The sequence below is a fragment of the Juglans regia genome, chromosome 15 (assembly GCF_001411555.2).
Source record: "Juglans regia cultivar Chandler chromosome 15, Walnut 2.0, whole genome shotgun sequence".
Taxonomy (NCBI): Eukaryota; Viridiplantae; Streptophyta; class Magnoliopsida; order Fagales; family Juglandaceae; genus Juglans; species Juglans regia.
In genome coordinates this window covers 1,362,435-1,387,731 of record NC_049915.1, presented here as the reverse complement: position 1 = coordinate 1,387,731, position 25,297 = coordinate 1,362,435, and the positions used below count along the sequence as shown (strand labels likewise).

Below are 25,297 nucleotides of genomic sequence, written 5' to 3'. Positions count from 1 at the left end.
TAAATAACTTAGTACTCTGGTTTTTTTTGTTTTGTTTTGGTTACTTAATTTTTCAAAATTTCAATTATGACATAATTTGTTTTAGATTTCCCGGATAGATTAGAAGTTTCCTCCATTGTCAGTTTGGGTTGCACAGTTTTCCAGTTACCCTACCTACATATGAAACATCCATTCTGTTTCAAATGAGTTTGCATTTTGCTTCCCTAGTCCAAGTTTCTCAACTTAACATATATTAAAAGATATTATTGGAGAAAGGTTTTCTTTGACTTCCCCGAATGAATTTATATTTATTTGGAGCGTGATCAAGTCCAAATTGTTTGCACTTTCTATATGTGATGGGTATTAATTTGTTCTGCATCTAATTATAACATGCTTGAGTTTTTCATCTTTATACTCCAATAGGAATTTGGCCTGAAGTTGCATTATGGTCTATTGTTTTCCAAGTAAATGTAAGGAAATTATAGAACACTTCCAAGCATTTATAGCAGGTTGCAGTTGAAATGATTGTTGTGATGTTTGAAGTCTCACAATTCTTTCCCTATTACTTCTGCAAAGCATATACTTAATCATATTTTCTGCTTCAACCTCCCTGGATTGTGCAGTGTACAGTTTCTAAATGTTGGAATCTGTAATTCATTTTGGGCTATTATGTGTTGGTGAAAATTCCTATTTGTAAATGTTGGAGAATGCAGTGTATTGTTTCTAAATAATTTACAGTGTACATCATTGAGGGTTCTACAAGTTCATTGAACTTGATTACAAATAAGAATCATAGCTAAATGTTATGTTCATCATCATTATTTCTCTGTGTTAAAACACATACTTTTGCACAGGCCATGAAATATCGATTTAACAGATGATCTTAAATTCTTATAGTTGAAGGCCAACATAGCGATGATTAACAAATTTTCACATCAGATAATTCAAGCTAAATATTTAATGAACTTATGGATTGAGGGAAAATAAAACAAAAGGAACAATAAAAAGGACCTTGGCCGCCCATTTACAATTAGGAACTGCATCAAATTATAGCAAGCATTGTAGAAATGAGATTTTTATTTTATAGATTGATGGATTGTGGAAATGAAAATGAATATGATTGTTGGAGGATATTGGAGATTATGAAAATAAAATAAAAAAATATTTAAAATATAAAAATTAATTAAAAATATAAATAATAAAATTTTATTATTATAGAGCGTGATAGCTAATCTAATGTAGACTAAGCTTTGAGTGATTAGTTAAAAGTAAAATAGTTACATATTAGTCAAATTTTGAAGATTGGAACGACTAATCCAATGCCAATGTTCTAAGAATCGCTTATTCCAAAATTTTCAACTGCAAGGTCGTCTCCTAAGTCCTACCCAATGCTTTTATTTTTATCTATTTTCCTTCCTGGTATATGTGTATTTGTGACCAGTGTTAGCATGAATTCTCTGCGGGAGAGTTAACCGAGGTCTTGCTTTTGTAGTACTATGCAAATATAAGATGAAGTTGAATCCAGCTAAATGTACATTCGAGATAAACTTGAAAAAAATTCCTAGGCTTCATAGTTTCAGAGAAAAGAATTGAAGCCAACATCGAGAAGATAGATGTAATTCTCAACATGGCGCCACTACGAAATATCAATGATGCCCAATGGCTAGCGGGGAAGGTAGCCGCCTTGAACAGGTTTGTGTCAAGGTTCACAGATAAATGCTTTCCTTTTTTTTTGAGTCTTGAGGAAAGTACACTCTTGAAATGAAGAATGTGACCAAACATTCCAAGAACTAAAGCAGTACGTGGCCAATCCGCCCCTATTAAAGCAGCCCAATCAAGGAAATATTCTATATGTGATCAATAATAGCATCTTATTTACTATATGCAAATTTGGCTCGATCTAGAGTGATACTTCAGAGATGTCCTCATGCCTTGCAACTGGGTTTCAAGTCGTCCTTGGTTTCGTTGAATCCAGGCTGATTTGTCACTGATTTCCTTTCAGAGACCCTTAATAATCAGTCTTTGCCTTTTGGATTTTAGTTCAGTCTTGTATTTTTCCCATCTATTACGATCACAAATAGGACCCAGAGTCCAGACTGTTACACACAAATGAAAAGCGCACAACAGAAGCAGCTTTCAGTGATTTTCAGCTCTAAGATAAGATGGGTTAAAAGTTTTCAAAGTGCATCAAATATACAAAGTAATGGGAATTAATGAAAATTGACAGTTTTGGAACTGATTACAAGTCAAATTGACTAGTTCTAGTTTGTTTTTATAGATAAGACGGTTTTTATAGGTGAGACGAGATGAGTTAAAATGAGATTAAAATTAAAAGTTAAATAAAATATTATTAGAATATATATTTTTAATATTATTTTTATTTAAAAATTTAAAAAAATTAAATTATTTATTTTATTTTATATGAAAATTTAAAAAATATATAATAATTAAATTAAATAAAATGACATGAAATGAACTAAATAATTAAAACAAACGAGGTCTAAAAGGTCTTGTCGTGATTTAAAGCCAAAACTCTCACTTGGTGGATGCTAGAGGATCAAATTTTCCTCTGGAGGGTCTCTGTCGTGATTTAAAGCCAAAACGCTCATCCGTCATCGATCGATAAGTGAGCGGTGTTAGTTGCAGGCAAGAATGCAATGAGGATTGAGGCATGCGGGAGGACGACTGCTTGGAGCACTTTTATTGGGTTAATTAAAAGTTAAATTTAATGAATATTTAATTATTAAAAAATAAAATATGTTCACATTAGATTAATTAAATTTTAAATATTTAGAATTTAGCTACAGTGACTTTTAAAATTTTTTTTAAATTTGAATGTTACTGTACATATATCAAATATATATTTTATTAATTATTTCTCTCTCTTTTTATTTCTATCACATATTTTATCACAATTAATATATTAATTTAATAAGAACATGATTATTAATTAACATATAATAAGTAAAATAGTAAAATATGATAAAATTAAATAAATTAATAATTAAAAAAAATTAAATATTTTTAAAATTATTAGTTATTCATTACCATATAATGAATAAATGTATAATCTAATGTAGAGATTTAATGTGAATAATTAAAACTAAATTTATCTTATATTATTTTATTATTATATAATAAAAAAAAATTATTTCAATGTGAAAATTTATGTAAATGAAATAATTAAAAGTTAAATTTCTCTTACATTCATCACAACTATTCTTTGGATGCTTATCCGTTGAGCTATGGGTTCTAAATTTGCGAGTCTGATCGCACGCACACCTATATATCCTTTTCTTTATACTAAAAAGAGAGCCCCAAGAGTTTGTGAATCTAATTAATTACCTCAAATTATAGGCATATATGCGTTAAGAGAAATGATGTTATAGAAGAGAGGAAATTACACGTTGGAGGAGAGAGTTATCAAAGCATGTACTACGGTGTGCATGTTATAATGGAACTCGAGTTCTATGCGTGGATTCTGGTTTTGTTTGTGATGGTTCAGTTTGATGACCCAATTTGATAAGGATCTGTTGCAGTTTTTTGTGGGTTTTCACTGACTTTGGCTATGGAACAGTTTTTTTGGTGGATCTTGATCTGACCTTTTATTATCATTTAAATTAAAATTTTATGCAGCTAGGTAGATGTTGGTTCGTACGTTACTGAATTAAGTAAACCTTATGTCACGTGTGATTGACTTCGCTTCTTATTTTACTTTTCTATTGTTTTTAATAATTTCGTTATGACTTATGAGAAATTAAAACAAAAAAAAAAATTATCTTGACATTCCAAACACTAGCTAGGAATAACTATAATAATACAATTTTCACTCACGAATGATACGATAATTTACATTTTATATCACAGATTATTAAAAGATTAATCATTACATCATCTCTAACTATAAAAAATGGATAAAGAAAATTAATTGGATGTATTTTGTATATATGTACTCATTTATATTGACCAGACTAACTTGGGTACCGAACTTGCATGCGATGTACCTTTGAGTGTGTCCTCTAATGCAAATCATATTTGAATACATACGTACGTTATATCGATAACAAAATTTGGAGTACTCTTCAAAATGTGTCGATTGCGAAATGATATTGATAATATTAATTTGAGCACTGCTACATCCAAATAATTTGAGAACCCACCATCAATTGAATATATAAAAGATCTCAATCACACGATTAATTATATAAACCAGACGGCTTGAATTTAAAATAAGATGCATGAATTATTTAACAAGTGGCTTGAAAGCGATTTTGTTTAACTCGATTTATTTATTAATCATTTATATGTAAATATAAAATTATGATTGTTTATTAACAATATTATAAATAGTAATATTACACACTACATTCTCAATCTATTTTCATTAAAAAGATCACATTCTTACAAATAATACTTTATTTTCTTCGAAATAAATAATCTAATAACCCTTTTTATCTAGAACCAAGAAGAGGCAAAGTTGGACCCATAACAATATGGTGAAGAGCAGTGCTTAAATTTAACATCAATATGCCCTTTTAACAAATTGATTAAAAGACTTTTGATTGACTCAAATTGTTTGATGGCTGTTAAAATAATGAACTTGAAACTGTTGCTCTGTTAGATCCATTAGTGCACGAAATCAAAAAATTACAAGGATTATATGCAGCATGCAATATACAACAAGTGTATCGAGAAGGTAATCGGGTTGCTCACAAACTTGCCCGATTTGTTTAGAATGTTGAGAATATCTTAATGTAATGGGATTGTTTTCTAGATTTTATTTCTCAAATCATTTGGTTTGAGAAATATCTGTAACTTTCTTTATTAATGAAATGTTCTATTTTTATCAAAAAAGAAAAAAAAAACTAATTGAGTAGTCTCGTTTGAATTTAAAACTTACATCAATTCATCTTATTTCATTATTATAAGTTTTCTAAATTTTTATATAAAATAAAATAAATAATTTAATTTTTTAAATATCAAAATAATAATAATAATATTAAAAAATATTATTTTAATATTATTTTATTCTATTATTCATAAATCATGTTAACTTAACTTTAAATCTAAACAAAGTATGTTTTTGTTTTCTTGAGAAATTATTCATCTTCAATTACATATGCCTAATTTTGAATGTACGCCGTCCCTAACGATGGATTCCCACCGCTTCTTCTACTGTGTGGGATCCACTCCTATCCTCGCATGATCTCATACCCATTAGCTTTTTAAAAAAAATTAACGATGTTAGAAAAATATTTAAAAATATAAAAAAATTTAAAATACATATGGTTAGTAGACGAATAATAATAATGAACCTATCGCTACCCTGAAAAATTCTAACCAGCTGTATCAAATAGAAAATAAGATAATAATATATAATTGGAACCAGCTGCATCAGTTGTCATCTATTGTATTGTGTAATGTCCCGGTCCTGGATGGGTCAGAGGGTTACCTCTTAAACTTAAAAATCATATCTCATTTTTTTTTTTTTATAGAAGAGTCGGAAGCCACCTGTCCATTAGTGATCCCGTCCCAATTTTATTAAAAAAAACCTCACTTATGGCGAAAGAAAACTGTGGTTACAAAACCGAGACTCGGGAATTACAAACATCCCTTATATCTAAACCAAAACCCAAAATCAAAATTACAAAACCACCTAAAACAGCAGACCCATCCTAACCTAACCAAAAACCTGCTACTCAAAAAAAACTGCCTATAAATACAAAACAAGACAGAAACCCGAACGCCTCCTCCACGAAACATAAATCTACACGAACGAAAACCAGCAGCAACCGGCAACACGCACAGTTTAACTCAACTAGTTCTTCCGCCTGATTGAAGGGAGACCCCATTTATCAACTCTAATCAAACCCCTTAACAAAGGAGAAACCTCTCCCATACTCTGTCATTCCACATCACCATCACTTGCTCCCCTTCTAGCTAACCAATCCGCAACAGCATTTCCTTCCCTATGGATGTACGGTTTCCTATGAATGTGCATAAACCGTACATCCATAGTAATGAGCTGAAGTTGCAATTCCTCTCAAAAATCCTCCAAATACCAGCTACCGCATCTGTTCTTATCTAACCATGCCAGAATCACTTTAGAATCCATTTCTATATCAACTGCACTGAAATTCATGTTCTTACAATGTTTGACACCTTCCAAAAGCGCTCTTAACTCCGTATAAGTACTATTACCATACCCGAGATTCTTAGCAAATGCTAACAGCAACCTCCCATGCATATCCCGAATCACACCTCCTGCCCCTGACTCACCTGGATTCCCTAGACTACTACCATCCGTGTTTAGCTTCACACGGCCTTGAGCCGGCTTAGACCATGCTATGTAATTAATCTGTTGTTGCTTGATTGGAACTTTCTGTATATTGAAACAATTAAGAATGTAAAAGTCAGTTTGAGTAAATTTCTTAGGCTTTGAAAACCCTTGACAGAAAACGCCCACCCACTGTTTGATAGATTGCCACACAACTTGACCAGATTCCATCTTCCCTTCCATACGGGCCTTACATCTCCTAGTCCAAAGCCTCCACGAAATAACTATAGGTAATACACCCAATATGACACCAGCTTGAGAGGCATTTGAAGCCCTCCGAAACCAACTAAGGCAGGTTTCATATCTCATTGTACAAATATAAACTCCAATTCCTCATTTACTCATAGCCTTCATTTGCTTTAAACCATCTACTCCAAAATAAAAAAAAAAATTAAGATTACGACGAAATCTCAACATAAAAGTCAACTTCCCAAAGTACTAAGTCAATAGAGCAAAACGAAACTATTCAATGAAATTCTCCAATAATAAGTACCCTCTCTGTATTTAATAGATTATGTTCACAAAGTCTTACCCATGCTTCCTATTCTTGAACCTTCGCTGAAGTATCCAACATATCTGAAAAATATTGTGGAGATAAGGGGTGAGTTATCAACAACTCAGTAAGCAGATGGCATATGCTAGCGTGCAAACAAGAGCATTTACAAAGTATAGTATGCAGAACAAAATATTTTACAGAGTTGTCATGCATAACAAAACATGTATTCAAAAGTAACAGAGCGATGGTTTTAAGACAAATAAAACCCAGAGTATTTTTGCATAACATAACCTGAGCATCATCATCACATCAAAACAGAGCATCTCACAGAGCAGAGACCATGTTTCACCCCCGTAGTAGGGTTGTGCTAACCCCGGTGGCCAAACCGAGCAGAGACAGAGGTGAAATCTTTCCCTTATTCTTCTCGGAACCCCGAGTGTGCACACAGGAAAGACCACAATCAAATCACTTTATTTTCAAAGTGGGTGCACTCAGAGACAGAGAAGTTGGTACCAACCCAAACAGAGCAGAGCATAACAGAGTAGAGCAAAGCAGAGATGAAGTCATATACAAATACCAATACCAATACACCATGCCAAAGATTTTCAGATGTTATATCAAAATAATACAGAGTACCAAAACAGAATCAGACAGTTTACACACACTGAAAACAAAAGCCAGAACATCTTTATAAATAAAAGCACAAATTTTCATATTCTCAATATCGCTCCCATTTTTCAGATTTTAGAAACCACATGATAGAATTTAGCTCATGTCTACACAATGTATGTCAGAACATATTTTTCATTTTTTCACACAGATTTGATGAATAATGCAGATAAGCGACCGAAGTTGATCTTTGTTTTTTCCAAGTTTCCATTACATAACAAAATATGCAAGTTTTCATAAAGTCAACATCAGTCTTATTAACTTGTATAAAACCTAGCATAGGAACTCCGCTTACCTGAACTTCTTAGCTTTTCGGAATTCCTCAAAAAATGTCGAACAATAATTAATTGTCACCTATAAAATAATCACATAATTCTCGTAAATTTCCAATCAACCACTTATTTCAATATTTAATCCTAAACTTCTAAAATAACCTATTTAATTCCTCAAAACCTAAAATTCTCATAATTCTCAAAATACCCTCATTTTCCAAAAACCATCAATATCCACTTAAACGAATTCGTACCGAATAAGAATTTAATCAACCAAGTATTAAAATAAATATAAAACTCAATAAAAATTAATATTCAAAATATTTAAAATACCAGCAACATTTTATAAATAAAAAGAATACATTGGTTACAAAAATTTTCAGAAAAATAAGTCATGAAAAACTCCCCTCTTTAAAAAAAAAAAGGTTTACTTCCTTTAATTAAAAATATTATTAAAATATAAATATAATATTTATTGAAACTTAAAGCAAAACTCATTCAAACATAAATCCCAAAAATAAAACTTTTCACCCAAAAATATTAGGTTAAACCTACCTTCCATATATATATATATATATATATATATATATATATATATATATTAGGTCAAAACTAGTAAGTACCCAACCTAGGTTAAAACTTTTCATATATATAATCTATATATAAAGTACGTACATATAACTTATAAGCAGAAACCAAACAAACAAAACACACGGTATTAACACATGCGGCGGTAGGAAGTTACCCAAGGGAAACCGAGGCACGCGTCGAGGGTGAGGGCTCGACGGGGTTGGCTGGAGGGACTGCGGTGGCGCGGCAGAAGAGCAGGAGCGCGGCGGAGCTTCCGTCGAGCAGCGCTAGGCACGAGACAAAGAGAGGAGAGGTGAGCGAGAGAGGGCGGAGTGAACGGAGAGAGTAACCGAGGGAGGTACTCACCGTGAGGGGTGCTACGGCTGGGGTGGCCTGAGGGTGTTCAGCGCCTTTATCCGCGCGGGTGGCAACGGCTTAGAGTGGCTGGAGCGGTGCGGTGCAGTGCAGTGGTCCAGTGGGTGGACCTCTGTTTCGGGAGGCTAAAAACAAGGGAATAAACAGTTGGGTTCCCGTGACAGGGGTGGGTCGCGATAGAGCTAACCGTGGTGGTTTTCGTGAGGTGGGGACACAACGTGGTGGGGTTCTCGGTGGAGGGAATTGTAGTGGTTTATAGTGGCTGAACGTTGCTCTATTTTTGGATACAAAAACAGAGGAAACCGAAGCTTGCAGTAGCGGCTATGGGCGTTGGGCTACAACTCCGTGTGGCTGGGCACGATGGTGAGGTGCAGGGACGGCACTAAGGGGGTCCTAACGCAGAGGCAGCGGCGTGGCTACGTGGGGTTCACAGTTTGCCCACGGGCTGGGCGGTGGGGCTATCACACAGTGACTTGACTTACAGTTTCAGCGGCAGTCCTATTATGAGAGTTTCTACAAGCAGGAGGTATAAATGTATGCGTGTATGCGTGATTGAAAAACAAGAGGAAATGCAAAGGAGAGACAAGAGAGAAAGGGGTGCGCTGTTTGCAAAGAGGATGAATTGTTGGGCTACAGCTTCGCGTGGGAGGGTAGCGGCGGCTTGGCTTCAACATGCACGAGGGATAAGTGTATCTGTGTGTATATATATATGTGATGAGAAAACCCTAGAGGGATGAGGGAGACGTGCGTGTGGAGACTGCTGAAAAAAATAGACGTGTGTGTGCATGCATGCCGTGGGCGATGGAAAAACTTAGGTGTAAAAAAAATATATATAGACAGAAAGAGGAGAAAACAAAATAAAACATGCAGGGAAAAAAAATTAAAAAAAGGGCCAAAATCTCTTAATAAAAAAAAAAATCACTACTCAAATTCGTAATATTAAAAATCTAAAATATCAAGCTCAAATAAATAAATAAATAAAATTCATAATCTAATTATACCAATTTTGAGTCCTGAGTGTTACATATTGGTTGCAATAGACAAAAGCCTCGTGCAAGTTTAGGTACAGAATGCGTCAGAATCACGAGTCCCTGTAGCTAGCTGGCTAGCCAAGAGCACACAAGTCACGATTTAGATAAAGTCAAATCTCACTTTTAGTTAATAAAATAAAATAAATACAAAAGCAAAAAGGAATCAAAGCATGCATACGGCAAATTAAGATATCATTTGGTGGTGCAACAATATAATATACATCAAATTTGAAGTAATGGTGTGGGGTTGCACGCGTAACAGGTAATTTAGTGTGAAGTTTGCTACCATTTAGTGCTTCAGATGAGAAGTAATGCTGCTGCTGTAAGTAGCTCCCTTGTAGGCCTGCATAAAGGGTTTTGGAAAAACATTTGGCATTTAAATCTCCCAAATAAAGTCAAACATTTTTTGTGAAAAGCATGTACTAATAGCTTACCCACAAAAAATCAGTTGCACTATCGTAGAATAGTTGATTCTGATATGTGAGTTATGCCATGTTGCTCATGAGGATGTGTATCACTCTCTTTGTAAATGTCCCAACAGTGCAAGTGTGTGGGGGAAATATTTTGTTAAATATCTTCATATGTTGAATTCCTTTTTTCGGATTGACAACTTGGTTGAGGCTATTCTGGACTTACATGATCCCGATGCTATTTCTTGCTTTGCTATTGTTTCTTGGGGTGTTTGGAAGTTTAGGAATCTGAAGATTTTCCAGAATTCTTTAGAAACAGTCACTGATGTTGTGCAGGGGTGCTTTTCCTTTATTGATTATTTTCTATTGGTTCGGCAATGCATGCTAGTGGTACAGCCTGAAACTCGGTTGTGTTGGCAACCTCCTCCTTTTGGGCAACTGAAGTTAAACTTTGACGGAGCAATCTTCTACCAGGAAGTCAGATCTGGCATGGGTGCTGTATTAAGGGATGATAAGGGAGGGCTAATTATGGCTATGTCTAGAATGGAAGAAGGTATCCTTTTGGTAAAGGATGTTGAAGCTATGGCAGATTTACGGGCCCTTCAATTTGTTTCTCACTTGGGTATATCTCACTTGATCTTGGAGGGAGATTCACTTGTTGTAGTTGAGGCCATTCAGTCAAACTCTATTGAAGAGTTTAGCTACAATCCTATTATTAGGGAGATAAAATTGCTGTTATCTCAATTCCAATCTTATGATGTTTTACATGTTGGACGGCAGGGAAATGAGATAGCACACAAATTGGCTAGGCATGCACGGGTGGTGGAGAGCACTCTTCAATGGTGGCACTGCCCTCCAGATTTTATTAAAGGCAGTTTGGATGTTGATGTTGAACTTATCCTACGGGATTGATGTATTTATTTGTTAAGTCTGGTTGTTAGTTTTGTGCTTTGTATTGCACTTACATTTTCTTCATAATGAATGAAGTTCTTTGGTTCTCAAAAACTAATCCATTGATTAAAGAGAAAAAATGTCTGAAAGTGATCAAAAGATTAGGTAAGAATCGTTTATTCAAAAAATTTCAAACTGCAGGGTCGTCTCCTATCCAATGCTTTTATTTTTATCTATTTTCCTTCCTAGTTCCTGGTATATGTGTATAATGTATATGCGACCAATGTTAGAGCATTGATATTGGATTGACTATTTAACTCTTTAAATTTTGATTAATATATAACTTTTTTACTTTTAACTAATCATTCAAAACATAAAGTCTACATTAGATTAGTCATTACACTCTATATAATAATAAAATATTATTATTTTTTATTTTTATATTTTATAATTAATTTTTATTTTATAATTAATTATATTTTCATAACCTCCTATAATCACCTATAATTTCTAATAATCATATTCATTTTCATTTTCACAATCCAATAAACAAAATCGATATCAATATTATCAAAACAATTCTATCGATCTTCAATACTCGGGAGAGGAAAAGGAAAGAAGAAAGAGAAAGGAGACGGGAGAGAGAGAGAGGCAATATTAATAAACAATATATTTGGAGGTGAAATAGTACTTTTTATATTTGAAGAAAAAGATGAATTTACTGTAACTGATATTTAGGATAAAAAGTGTTTGGCTAATTCAATATGAGCCAAATATTGATAAAGTTATTTAAATTTAAAGATAAAATATTATTTAAAGAAGTCAATATAGATGCTAAGAGCATTAACATTGGATTGGTTATCTTATTCTTCAAATTTTGACTAATAAGTAACTTTTTTACCTTTAGCTAATCATTTAAAACTTGAAGTCTACATTGGATTAGTCATTACACTCTCTATAATAATAAAATTTTATTATTTTTTATTATTTATATTTTTTTATTAATTTTTATTTTATTTTCATAATCTTTAATAACTTCCAACAAATCATATTCATTTTTATTTTCACAATCTAACAATCTATAATATAATAATCTCATATGTATATAGATAGTAAAATTTCATATGAATAAAAATCTCATATCTATAATATAATAATCTTAAAAAATACTTTTAGACTTGCTATAGTTCTTTTCATATTTAAAAAGAAGAATGGATTTACTATAACTTATAGTTTGGATGAAAACAATTTAGCTAATTTAATGTGGAGCAAATATGGATGATGTTTGCTAAATTTAAAGATAAAAAGGTATTTGACTAATCCAATACCAATACTCTTAACATGAATTCTCTGCCGGAGAGTTAACCGCTTCCTTTAGCATTGTATATCCTTTATATTTTTTATAATCTAAACTCGAAGATGCTTTACTCTTAAATTAAAAAACAAAATTCGGATACTTCGCTTATCATGCCTTAAAAATACAAATGTGAGAGACATCGACTTGTTTGAATCCTAAATTTATCTCTACTCATTTTAATTTATTATTATAATTTTTTTAAATTTTAAGATAAAAGAAAAATTTTAATCTTTTTAAATTTTAAAATAACAATGATATTAAAAAATACATTTCAATTCAATTTTACAACTAAACAACCGCAGTCTAAAAAAGCTTGCCAAGGGTACCCATGGTTTAGCATTGGGGAATCCCTTCATAATAATGCTACGGCCCAAGTAAGGATGTTTCTACTGCACTAGGAATTAGGAATACTTTTGACGACTCTGCAAAACCTTTTAGGCCTCGTTTATTTTTTAAAAGAGATGAATCATGAAATGAAATAAATTTAAAATTAAAAAATTAAATAAAATATTATTAGAATATATTTTTTAATATTATTTTTATTTTAAAATTTAAAAAAATTAAATTATTTATTTTATTTTATATTAAAAATAAAATAAAATAAAATAAAATATTTTTTCAAAACATACGAATCCTTAAAATTCCAAACTTTTCCAAAGAGTTCTTTCCTGGGAGGTTTCGCTCTTCCACTCTTGATTGACGTTGATGCTGACGGAAACCAACCAATTAAAAATTGATATCTGTATTAAATTCAAGGAGGTACTTATTCGCCTGATCATGTATCCCACGTTGAGAGACAAAACTTGCCGGACTTTCTTACAAATATTGACCCAAAGTCAATGGATCCAGCTGTAAAGATAAAGCATAATGATAAGCCTGATATCATACCTCAACATCATGCTCCAGACCAATCATGTCAGTACTGTACATTTGAATATGTGTGCAATAAGTTTTGGCTTTGAACTACAGTAACAAGGACCCGCTGCTCATACTTAGAGCATTAATATTGATCTATGTATATACACATGTCAAGTTATATTTGTATAATATAGTCTTAAAATCTTTCACATTAAGGTATACATATCCAAATATTTAATTACTTATAAACAGTATTTATTTAAATTTAGATAATCACTGTTCACCCTACAAATTATATTTTAATCATTATTTCTCTTCTCTTCCACTCTTTCTCTCACAATCCTTTCATTTTCTCTCTCTTTTAACAACACAATAAATCTTCATTTACACATTCATTTTATTATTATAATATATTATATATATTTTTTATTTTATTATATTTTTAATATATTATTATTAAAAAATTATATTTTTTATTATTATATTTGTATTATTAATGTCAAATGTATGTAATAGATGTTAATTGTAAAATATATAAAAAAAAAATTGATTTTAGTAAAAAAGTAATAATAATAAAATAATATTATTTTGTCTCAAATATGTATAAGCTAATGTAGGAATTTTACTTGAATGGTAAAGTAGCTATGTAAAAGAGGTAATTTTGCACATATATATATATATATATATATATAAACTAATACAAATACTCTTAAAATTTTTATATATAGACCAAATGAATAAATTATTATACTTTCAATTTTTATATTTTTTTATAAAAAATAATAGGTTAAAAGAAAATAATTAAAAAATAATAATTTAAATATTAACTTTCTTGGAGGTTTCGCTCTTCCACCGGCCTTGATAGACGTTTATACTGACGGAAACCAACCAATTAAAAATTGATATCTGTATTAAATTCAAGGAGGTACTTATTCGCCTGATCATGTATCCCACGTGGAGAGACAGAACTTGCCGAACTTTCTTACAAATATTGACCCAAAGTCAATGGATTCAGCTGTAAAGATAAAGCATAATGATAAGCCTGATATCATACCTCAACATCGTGCTCCAGACCAATCATGTCAGTACTGTACACTTGAATATGTGTGCAATAAGTTTTGGCTTTGAACTACAGTGTACCTGCTGGTCATTCTTATTAGAGTTACTGTACATAGACCAAACAAATAAATTATTATAATTTGCAACATTTATATTTTTTTAGATAAGAAATAATAGGTTGAGAAAAAAATAATTAAAAAAAAATAATTGTATATCCTTTATAATCTAAACTCGAAGATGCTTAATTAGCTGAGCAAAGTGTCCGATATGGCTTCCACCAGCAATATTCAAACAACCCCATCATCATCAGATCCTTCCTCTTGTTCCGAACACCGATGGAAATACCAAGTTTTCCTCAGTTTCAGATGTGAAACCTGTTATACATTTACCAGCCATCTATACAATTCATTGTCTAAGAAATTTATCATCACCTTTAAGGATGATAAAAAACTGGAGATCGGAACACCCATTAAGAAGGAACTCTTGGAAGCAATAGAGAAGTCAAGAATGGCGGTCATCATTATTTCAAAAGAGTATGCATCGTCCACGTGGTGCTTGGAAGAACTTGCAAAGATTGTTGAATGCATGAAAGATAGAGAGTTGAAAGTTTTGCCCATTTTCTATCATGTAGATCCTAGTGATGTGGGGAAACCTGATGACACCTTTAGAGATGCCTTTGCTGAACACGAGAAAAATATTGAGAACAAAGATAAGGTGCAAACTTGGAGAAATGCTTTGAAAAAAGTGGCCAATCTCTCTGGATGCCATTTAGAGAGCGGGTAAGATACACAGATTTTTTCTAGAAAGAATCTTCTTTCTTTTTTCATTTTTTTCTAGTTTTGGAGCTGACTATGAACTAGTAGTAGGAGACATTTCTTGTGTAGCCTCAGTGTCATTTTCATTTTCCTGATTTTAGAATTCTTCAATATTAAACTTTCTTTGCAATCCCACTAGGCATATTCATTTAAAAGATCGCATTCTGACAAATAATCACTTTATTTTCTTTGAAATAAATAATCTATAACCCTTTTTATCTACAACCAAGAAGATGCAAACATGTAGTGTAAAACCGGAGTTTACACCACATCTGAACCAAAAGATGGACCCATAACATTATAGTGAACAACACTGCTTAAATTTAACATCAATATGCCCCTTTCAGCTAATTGATTAAAAACCATATTTTACCTTTCTTGAGAAATGATTCATTTTCAATTAGAAATGCCAAATTTTCAACCAAATCATGCTCAACTATGCTACTATAAATTTCACTAGTTTAAGGCGAACACGCAAAGATTCAACCCATATATATATCTTTCTGTGGTTAGTGTTGGCTTTGAGTTGACTTTTCTGTAGGCTTTATTTTATCTTGTTTTACAGGGATGAGCCGACGTTTATCAAAGAAATTGTTAAAATGATATCTAGAGAATTGATCAACCTTATTGATGATCATGAGGACAACCTTGTCGGGATAGACTCTCGTGTGAATGAAATGCATTTGCAATTAGGTATTGGATTTAATGATGTTCGCATCATAGGGATATGCGGTATGAGTGGAATGGGCAAGACAACTCTTGCACGAGGTATATTTCAAAAGTTCAATCATCTATTCCAAGCTAAAAGCTTTCTTGAAAATGTTAGTTTGGTTTCTAAAAGAAATGGTCTAGTTGCTTTACAAGAAAAGATCCTTTCTGATATGAAGTTGAATTTTGACCAAGAAAAATGGGATGTGCTTAAGGGAATTGACGTGATAAGGAATAGAATACTTGACACAAAGGTTCTTATTGTTCTTGATGATGTGGATGAAAAAGAACAATTAGAAACATTAGCTGGGAATTGCAATTGGTTTGGACCAGGGAGTAGAATCATTGTGACCACAAGATATGAATGTTTGTTAACAGCACATGGAGTTCAAATTATATACCCTATTAAAGGACTACACGAAAATGAGGCTTTACAGCTTTTTATTCAAGAAGCCTTTCGTAACCCTAATCAATGTGAAGATCAAGACTTTTTGGATCTATGCAATGACTATGTGAGTTGCGCCGGCGGTCATCCTTTAGTTCTTAAAGTTTTGGGTTCCTCCCTATTGGGAAAAGGAAGAGAGGTATGGAAACGTTCTTTGAAAAAAATACAAGTTCCTAATAGAGATATTCAACAGCAACTCCAAATAGGTTTTGATGCATTGGGGGAGACAGAGAAACATATTCAAGAGAAACTGAAAATTGGTTTTGATGCATTGGGGGAGACAGAGAAAAAAATGTTCTTAGATATTGCATGTTTCTTCAATGGGGAAGATAAAGATCGAGTGGTAGATTTACTGGAAGGTACTTCTGATTGCTTCCCTAAGATTGATATAGAAACTCTTGTGGACAAATCTCTTGTCACTATTTTGGGGAGAAAATTGTGGATGCATAGTTTACTACAAAGAATGGGTTGGTATATTGTTTGCTGTGAACATCGTGACAAGCCTGGAAAACGCAGCAGGTTATGGCGTCGTGATGATATCTTTGAAGTTCTACGGGAAAATTCTGTAAGTGATACACACCCACACAATGCTTGTGACTATTTGTTGCATAGTGCCATTCGTTTATTTTGTTTTTGTTGGTTACCAGGGAACATATAAAGTCCAAGGCATAATGTTAAGTACCTCGTCTACACACCAAGAAGAAGACTTGAATCCTGAAGCCTTTTCAAAAATGGATAAACTTAAATTAATTAAAATATGTGATGTGAATCTTCCACGAGGCCTCAATTTTCTCTCTAATTGGTTACGACTGATGGAATGGCATGAATATCCGTTAGGGTCCATGCCGAAGAGCTTTCAACCAAGCAATCTTGTTGAGCTCATTATGCATCGCAGCAACTTTCGGCAATTACCAATGGCTTTTCTTGTGAGATCTTTTCCCTAGATTAATAGTTTTTTTCTTTTTTAATTTGGATTAATTTCTTGATGACTTAATTTTCTCTGTTTCTATATTGTTGCATCCCAGAAATTAAAAAACTTGAAAGTCATGGATTTTAGTGGCTCTGAATACTTGATGATGACTCCTGACTTATCTGGATGCCCAAGGCTTCAAAAGTTAATTTTTGAAGGTTGCACAAGATTGTACGAAGTTCACCCATCTATTGGAGCTCTCAAGCATCTTATACTATTAAATCTCAAAGATTGTAAATGTCTGCGTAGCCTTCCACATGAGATCAATTTGGAATTATTGATTGGGCAGAATATGAAGCTTTTGTTGGAGTTTTATTTGGATGGGACTGCCATTGAGGAACTCCCATCATCCATTGAACAGATAAACTGCCTGATGTTTTTATCCTCTCGGGGGTTCGGTCAGCGCTCAAGCGAAAAATGGAAGAGGCATTTGGGCAGACGGAAATGGCAAAGGTGGTAAGATTTGACAAGCACGGTCGATCCAACGCCGACTTTATGCAAGATTTGTAGTTTTTGATTTGATATAAATTGGTTCTGTAAAAACGGGTTGACTTTGAACTAGAAGTAGGAGACATTTCTTGTGTAGCTTCAAAGTTATTTTCATTTTTCATTTTCTTGATTTTGGAATTCTTCGTTGAAGGTATTGACTCAATCACTCAATAATCAATATTGAACTTTCTTTGCAATCCCACGATGCATTTTCATTAAAAATTCTTACAAATAACACTTTATTTTCTTGGAAATAAATAATCTATAACCCTTTTTATCTACAATGAAGAAGACGCAAAGATGGATCCATAACAATATAGTGAAGAGCATTGCTTAAATTTAACATCAATATGCCCTTTTAACTAATTGATTAATTTTGATTGAGTCAGATTGTTTGATGGCTGTAAAAATAATGAACTTGAAACTGTTGCTCTTTTAGATCCATTAGTGCACGAAATAAAAAAAATTACAAGGATTAAATGCAGAATGCAATGTACAACATGTATGTCGCGAAGGTAATCGGATTGCTGACAAATTTGTCCAATTTATTTGGAATGTTGAGGATATCTCAATGAAAAACACTACTATGCTCACTCTATTTAACAACTTGACTTTTTTTTTTTTTAAATATATATTAATATATATTTTTTATTTTTTAAATGTATTTAAATATGTTAAAAAAATATTTAAAAAAAAAATCTATCGATCAAGATCGGTCGGCAGAATAGCCGCACCGGTGGGATTGTTTTACATGTTTTAATTCTCAAATCATTTGGTTTGAAAATACCTCAAAACTTTCTTTATTAATGAAATGTTCTGTTTTTTTTTTTTTTAAACTAATTGATTAAAAAGCATGTTTTATGTTTTCTTGAGAAATTATTCATCTTCAATCAGATATGTCTAACTTTCAATGTACGCCGTCCCTAACTATAGCTTCCCACCGCTTCTTTTGCTGTCTGGGATCCACTCCTATCATGCGAAGTGCGAAGCAACTTTCGCATAATCTCATGCCCATTAACTTTGCCCGACAAAACAGTACCATTTTCATTTTCATATTGCCTCGGTAATATGGAAAAGAAATATACTTTCTCGTTATGTTATTCGCTAAATTTGATTTTTGTTTATATTTTTAAATAATAATTTATTATTATTATAGAGAATATGATGATTAATTTAATATAAATTTAAAATTTTGAATGATTAATTAAAAGAAAAAAATATATATTAATTAAATTCTAAAAATTCTAAAAATTATATATTAATTAAATTTAAAAATGATTAATTATATATTAATGGAATCATGGCCACAACTATATAATTACTTTCACTTTTAAAAGGCCTGTGACTACTTAAAAGTTGATTTTTATTTTTTCCTCTGTTCACACCTAAATGTGTGGAAAAAACAATTACTTTCACTCTTGAAAGGCGTGTGCGAATACTTTTGTTGAAAGTAGAGCAGATTTCTATTGTTCCGTTTGTTCAGACCTGGACATGAGCAGATTTCAGAGTTCTGGGGAAGAGTTAATTGAGGGCTTGCTTTCATAATCTAAACTCGAAGATGCTTAATTAGCTAAGCCAAGTGTCCGATATGGCTTTCACCAGCAATATTCAAACAACCCCTTCATCTTCTTCCTCTTGTTCCAAACACCAATGGAAATATGAAGTTTTCCTCAGTTTCAGAGGTGAAACCCGTGAGACATTAATTTATAGATTTAATTTGCTTCTCATGCCTTCAAAATATAATGTGAGTATTCTCAAAAACGCATGCCAAGGGTACCCATGGTCGGGAATCCCTCCATAATGCTACTTCCCAAGTCATGAGGATGTTTCCTACTCATGTTCCTCGTTGATCTGCAGTAACTAGGAAGACTTTGACGACTTTGACGACTTTGACGATTCAAAACCTTTTAAAATTCCAAACTTTTCCACGGAATTCTTTCCTGGAGGTTTCACTCTTCCATCGTCCTTGATAGACGTTGATACTGACGGAAACCAACCAAAAATTGATATATGTATTAAATTCTAGGAGTTACTTATTCGCCTGATCATGCATCCAAGCAATAGCTGCATAAACAAACAAACAGCCAAAAATAGTTGTAAGATAAATTTAATTTTTAACTATTTCATTTACATAAGTCTCCATACTAGAATAACTATTTTTTCATTGTATGCCAATAAAATAATAAAAGATAAATTTGATTTTTGTTATTCACATTAAATCTTTATATTGAATTATCTATTTATTCATGAGTAATTAATAATTTTAAAAATATTTTATTTTTTTAATTATAAAATTATTTATTTTATCATATTTTATTATTTATAATATTATATATTAATTAATAATTATATTTTAATTAAATTATAAATTAAAAATAGAAATTAAAAAAATATTGATAGAGACTTGAAAAGAGAGAAACAAATAATATAAAATAGATTTAATAAATAAATAGTATTTTTTAAATTTAAAAATTATTGTAAATATATTTTAAATGTTTAGAATATAATTATTTTAATATGATATATTTTATTATTTAATAATTAAATTCTATTGAACTTTTAATTAATTCAATAAATGCTCTAATAAGCCTATCAGTGCCCGGATAAATTCTAACCAGCTGTATCAAATAGAAAATGGGATAATAATATACAATTGGAACCAACTGTACCAGTTGTCATCCACCGTATTGACTGCAAGAGACAAAAACCTGATGCAAGTTTTGGACCTTTTGGTACAGAATGCGTCAGAATCATAAGATTATATTTAGATTAAGAATGACTTGATCTCATTATTATAATTTTATTAAATTTTTTAATAAAATATAATAAATCATAATTTGCTTCTTATGGTCTTAGCATTGGAATCCCTCCATAATGCTACGGCCTAAGTCATGAGGATGTTTCCTACTCATGTTCCTCATTGATCTGCATTAAAAACTTGGAAGACTTTGACGACTTTGACGACTATGACTAATCAAAACCTTATTACAATTCCAAACTTTTCCAGGGAGTTCTTTCCTGGAGGTTGCGCTCTTCCACCCTTCATGTATGCCACGTTGAGAGAGAGAACTTCATGTAGAACTTTCATAGGAGACAGAAAATTATATATGTTTCTTGAGATTTTTAAATATTATATAAAAAAATAAATTCACTAATACATACCAATATTATTGATTTAGGATATCTAAAATATTGATAATTGGCATATATAGCATTCATGTCATGAAAATGCGGACTAAAACTATGTTATCGATTTGATCAAGATGAACCGTATCCAAAACTATGTTATCGATTTGATCAAGATGAACCGTATCCATCCATGTTCCATGCATGGGAGATTCCTCGGCAGAAATATACTAATCAATGCAGCCAAGAATGAAGCCGAAGAAGCCTCTCCAAATATTGACCCAAAGTCAATGGATCCAGCTGTAAAGATAAAGCAAAATGATAAGCCTATCATTAACTCAACATCATGGCCAGTACTATACACTTGGATATGTGTGCAATTACTTTCACACTTAAAAGGCGCGTGGGAATGCTTGGGTTGAGAGTAGAGCAGATTTCTGTGTTCCGTTTGTTCACCGCTGGAGATGAGCAGATTTCAGTGTTAGCATGAGTTTTGGGGAAGAGCGAAAATCTAAACTCGAAGATGCTTAATTAGCTAAGCCAAGTGTCCGATATGGCTTTCACCAGCAATATTCAAACAACCCCATCATCATCAGATCATTCCTCTTGTTCCGAACACCGAAGGACATACGAAGTTTTCCTCAGTTTCAGAGGTGAAACCCGTAATACATTTACCAGCCATCTATGCAATGCATTGCGTAATAAATTTATCTACACCTTTAAGGATGATGAAAGACTGGAGATCGGAACACCCATTAAGAAGGAACTCTTGGATGCAATAGAGAAGTCAGCAATGGCGGTCATCATTATTTCAAAAGAGTATGCATCGTCCACATGGTGCTTGGAAGAACTTGTAAAGATTCTTGAATGCAAGAAAGAGAGAGAGATGAAAGTTTTGCCCATTTTCTATCATGTAGAACCTAGTGATGTGCAGCACCAGGAGGGCACATTTGGAGATGCCTTTGCTAAACACGAGCAAAATCTTGTGAACGAAGACAAGGTGCAAACTTGGAAAAATGCTTTGAGAGAAGTGTCCACTCACGTTGGAAGATATTTGAAGAACGACGAGTAAGATACAAGATTTTTCTCTAGTGAGAATCTTTTCTCTTTTTCAATTTTTTTTCTCGTTTTGGCTGTAAAATACACTTTTATTACAGTATCACTATAACAAGATTTAAGGACTTAATTTGTCTCAATATTCTTCTCAACTGTCCTAATTAGATGTAATTGTAGTATGCATTCATAATATCGGTCCAGTAGAAGTATTTAAATACTGTAAGCTTTCAATCAGTTTTCTACAAAGAAATTCATCCGTTTCTTCCATCACATTTAATTTTGATAAACTTCAATGCCTAAAAAGTATACTTGAAGAAACCTATTCCACAAGTTCCATGGAATTTTTTTTAAATCATCTTAATTTTTGAAATATTATTTTTATCACTATGCCAAATACTAAATCAATAATAGAATACCAAATTAACCATGTGCCCTGTTGCAAAAGGTTGGCATGGCACTTTTGCTTTTTCGAAAAATCTCTTTATTCAATTAAGAAGCAATCTCATCTCAGACTCTCAGTATACCATACTCGAAGTGTTTGCTTTGGGCAATAAAAAAAGTCTTCTTATAAATTTCATTTGTAATTTGTGTTGGTTTTGAGTTGACTCGTCAATAGGCTTTATTTTATCCGTTTTATAGGGATGAGCCGAAGTGTATCGAAAGCATTGTTAAATGGATATCTGGAAAATTGATCGAACCTTTTCGTGATGATCCTGATTTAAACCTTGTTGGGATAGACTCTCGTCTTGAGGAAATGAATAAGCATTTAGCTTTGGCATCAAATGATGTTCGCTTTATAGGGATATGCGGGATGAGTGGAATGGGCAAGACAACTCTTGCTGATGTTATATTTAAAAAGTTCAAACGTCAATTCCAAGCTGCAAGCTTTCTCAAAGATGTTAGTTCGCGTTCTAAAGAAAATGGTCTAGTTGCTTTACAAGAAAGGCTCCTTTCTGATGTGAACTTGAAGGATGACCAAGAAAAATGGGATGAGCTGAAGGGAATTGAGGTGATAAGGAGGAGGTTATGTTATACAAAAGTTCTTATTGTTCTTGATGACGTGGATGACAGAGAACAATTAGAAAAATTAATTGGGAACTCCAATTGGTTTGGAGCAGGGAGTAGAATCATTGTGACCACTGAAGATACACATTTGTTAACAAGACATGGAGTGCAAATTATATACCCGATTAAAGGACTAGACAAAAAAGAGGCTTTGCAGCTTTTTTGTCTAAAAGCCTTTCGTTACCCTGATCAATGTCCAGATCAAGAGTTTTTGGCTCTATGCAATGACTTTGTGAGTTATGCCGATGGTCATCCTTCAACTCTTGATGATTGGGGTTCCTCCTTGTTGGGAAAAGGAAAAGAGGTATGGAAAAGTTTGCTGGATAAATTAAAAGAATTTCCTCATGGTGGCACTCAAGAGAAACTCAAAATAGCTTATGATAAATTGGGAAAGACAGAGCAAAAAATGTTCTTAGATATTGCCTGTTTCTTCAACGGGGAAGACAAACATCGAGTAGTAGATTTATTGGAAGGTACTTCTGATTGCTTCCCACACGTTGATATAGAGACTCTTGCAGACAAATCTTTTATCACTATTATGGAGACAAAATTGTGGATGCATAGTGTACAACAAAGAATGGGTTGGTATATTGTTCGCTGTGAACATCGTGACAAGCCTGGAAAACGCAGCAGATTATGGCGTCGTGATGATATCTTTGAAGTTTTACGGAAAAATTCTGTAAGTGATACACACCCACACAATGCTTGTGACTGTTTGTTGCATAGTTCCATTTGTTCATTTTGTTATTGTTGGTTACCAGGGAACAAGTAGAGTCCAAGGCATAATGTTAAGTACCTCGTCTACACACCAAGAAGAAGACTTGAATCCTGAAGCCTTTTCAAAAATGGATAATCTTAGATTAATTAAAATATGTGATGTGAACCTTCCACAAGGCCTCAATTCTCTCTCTAATTGCTTACGACTGATGGAATGGCACCAATATTCTTTGGGGTCCATACCGGAGAGTTTTCAACCAAGCAATCTTGTTGAGCTCATTATGCATCGCAGCAACTTTCGGCAATTACCAATGGCTTTTCTTGTGAGATCTTTTTCCCTAGATTATTAGTTTTTTTCTTTTGTAATTTGGATTAATTTCTTGATGACTTAATTTTCTCTATTTCTATATTGTTGCATCACAGAAATTAAAAAAGTTGAAAGTCATGGACTTTAGTGGCTCTGAAAACTTGATGATGATTCCTGACTTATCTGGATGCCCAAGTCTTCAAAAGTTAATTTTTGAAGGTTGCCCAAGATTGGACAAAGTTCCCCCATCTATTGGAGCTCTCAAGCATCTTATACTATTAAATCTCAAAGATTGTAAATGTCTGCGTAGCCTTCCACGTGAGATCAACTTGGAATCATTGAATCTTTTGATCTTATCGGGTTGTTCAAGTTTCAATAAGTTTCCAGAGATTGGGCAGAATTTGTCAGAGCTTTATTTGGATGGGACTGCCATTGAGGAACTCCCATTATCAATTCAACATCTAACCGGCCTGACATTAATAAATCTTGGAGAGTGCAAAAAGCTTTCGGTTTTTCCGAGTGACATTTGTCGTTTACCTGCTCTTAAAACTCTCATTCTCTCTGGATTAACCACCACCTGGTCATTGCTGAACTTTTTTTCAGGGTTGACCTCTTTAGTAACTCTGGATCTAAGTGACTGCAACCTATTGGATGGAGCACTTCCGGACAATCTTAGTAGCTTATCCTCCTTGGAGGATCTGAATTTGAGCAGAAACAATTTCACATGCTTGCCAGACAGCATTTCTCAACTTCCAAAGCTTAAATATCTTTGGTTGTATAATTGTAGCAGGCTTCAGTCATTGCCAAATCTTCCCTCAACTACACAAGTTGTAATCACTCAAGAATGGACTTCACCCCAAGGACATTCCAATCAAGTTGTTGGGTCGACTTCAGCAGGGGGGTTAATATCTGACTATGTGTTGGAGGAGGCGTCGCCGGTTGGGTCAGTGCGCAAGCGAAAAATGAAAGAGGCTTTTGGGACCGCGTAGAGGGAAATGGCAAAGGTGGTAAGATTTGACAAGCATGGTCGACCCAACGCTGACTCTATACGAGATTTGCAGTTTTAGATTGATTTCATATAAATTGGTTCTGTAAAAGCGGGTTGACTTTGAATTAGTAGTAGGAGAGATTTCTTGTGTAGCTTCAAAGTTATTTTCATTTTCATTTTCTTGATTTTAGAATTCTTCATTGAAGGTATTGACTCAATATTGAACTTTTCTTTGGAATCCCACGATGCATTTTCATTAAAAAGATCACATTCTTACAAATAATACTTTATTTTCTTGGAAATAAAT

General features: G+C 32.9%; 2 protein-coding genes across 2 annotated transcripts; one reads left to right on the top strand and one right to left on the bottom strand.

The window, feature by feature from the left end:
* Positions 1–5,884: 5,884 nt before the first annotated feature.
* LOC109002367 lies at positions 5,885–6,625 on the bottom strand. The gene is made up of 3 exons (XM_018980077.1): positions 6,473–6,625; positions 6,069–6,361; positions 5,885–5,966 (listed from the first exon to the last, which is right to left on the bottom strand). Exons 1-3 carry the CDS (start codon positions 6,623–6,625, stop codon positions 5,885–5,887), a joined length of 528 nt encoding a protein of 175 aa, XP_018835622.1.
* Positions 6,626–14,570: 7,945 nt separating this feature from the next.
* On the top strand, positions 14,571–24,991 carry LOC109002375 (disease resistance protein RUN1-like). Its single transcript, XM_018980092.2, has 8 exons — positions 14,571–15,083; positions 15,661–16,837; positions 16,920–17,198; positions 17,298–17,698; positions 21,398–21,925; positions 22,553–23,657; positions 23,740–24,018; positions 24,119–24,991. Exons 1-8 carry the CDS (start codon positions 14,572–14,574, stop codon positions 24,989–24,991), a joined length of 5,154 nt encoding a protein of 1,717 aa, XP_018835637.2. The 5' UTR covers position 14,571.
* The last annotated feature ends 306 nt before the right edge of the window (positions 24,992–25,297 follow it).

What these genes read in the sequence shown, in the direction of transcription:
- LOC109002367 (XM_018980077.1), bottom strand. Translation starts at nt 6,625, where the DNA reads ATGAGATATGAAACCTGCCTTAGTTGGTTTCGGAGGGCTTCAAATGCC. An exon ending in GGAAGATGGAATCTGGTCAA is followed by an intron (nt 6,362 to 6,472) that starts GTTGTGTGGCAA and finishes TTCAATATACAG; the next exon opens with AAAGTTCCAATCAAGCAACA. An exon ending in TCTAAAGTGATTCTGGCATG is followed by an intron (nt 5,967 to 6,068) that starts GTTAGATAAGAA and finishes GCACATTCATAG; the next exon opens with GAAACCGTACATCCATAGGG.
- LOC109002375 (XM_018980092.2), top strand. Translation starts at nt 14,572, where the DNA reads ATGGCTTCCACCAGCAATATTCAAACAACCCCATCATCATCAGATCCT. An exon ending in AGATATTTGAAGAACGACGA is followed by an intron (nt 21,926 to 22,552) that starts GTAAGATACAAG and finishes TCCGTTTTATAG; the next exon opens with GGATGAGCCGAAGTGTATCG. An exon ending in AATTACCAATGGCTTTTCTT is followed by an intron (nt 24,019 to 24,118) that starts GTGAGATCTTTT and finishes GTTGCATCACAG; the next exon opens with AAATTAAAAAAGTTGAAAGT.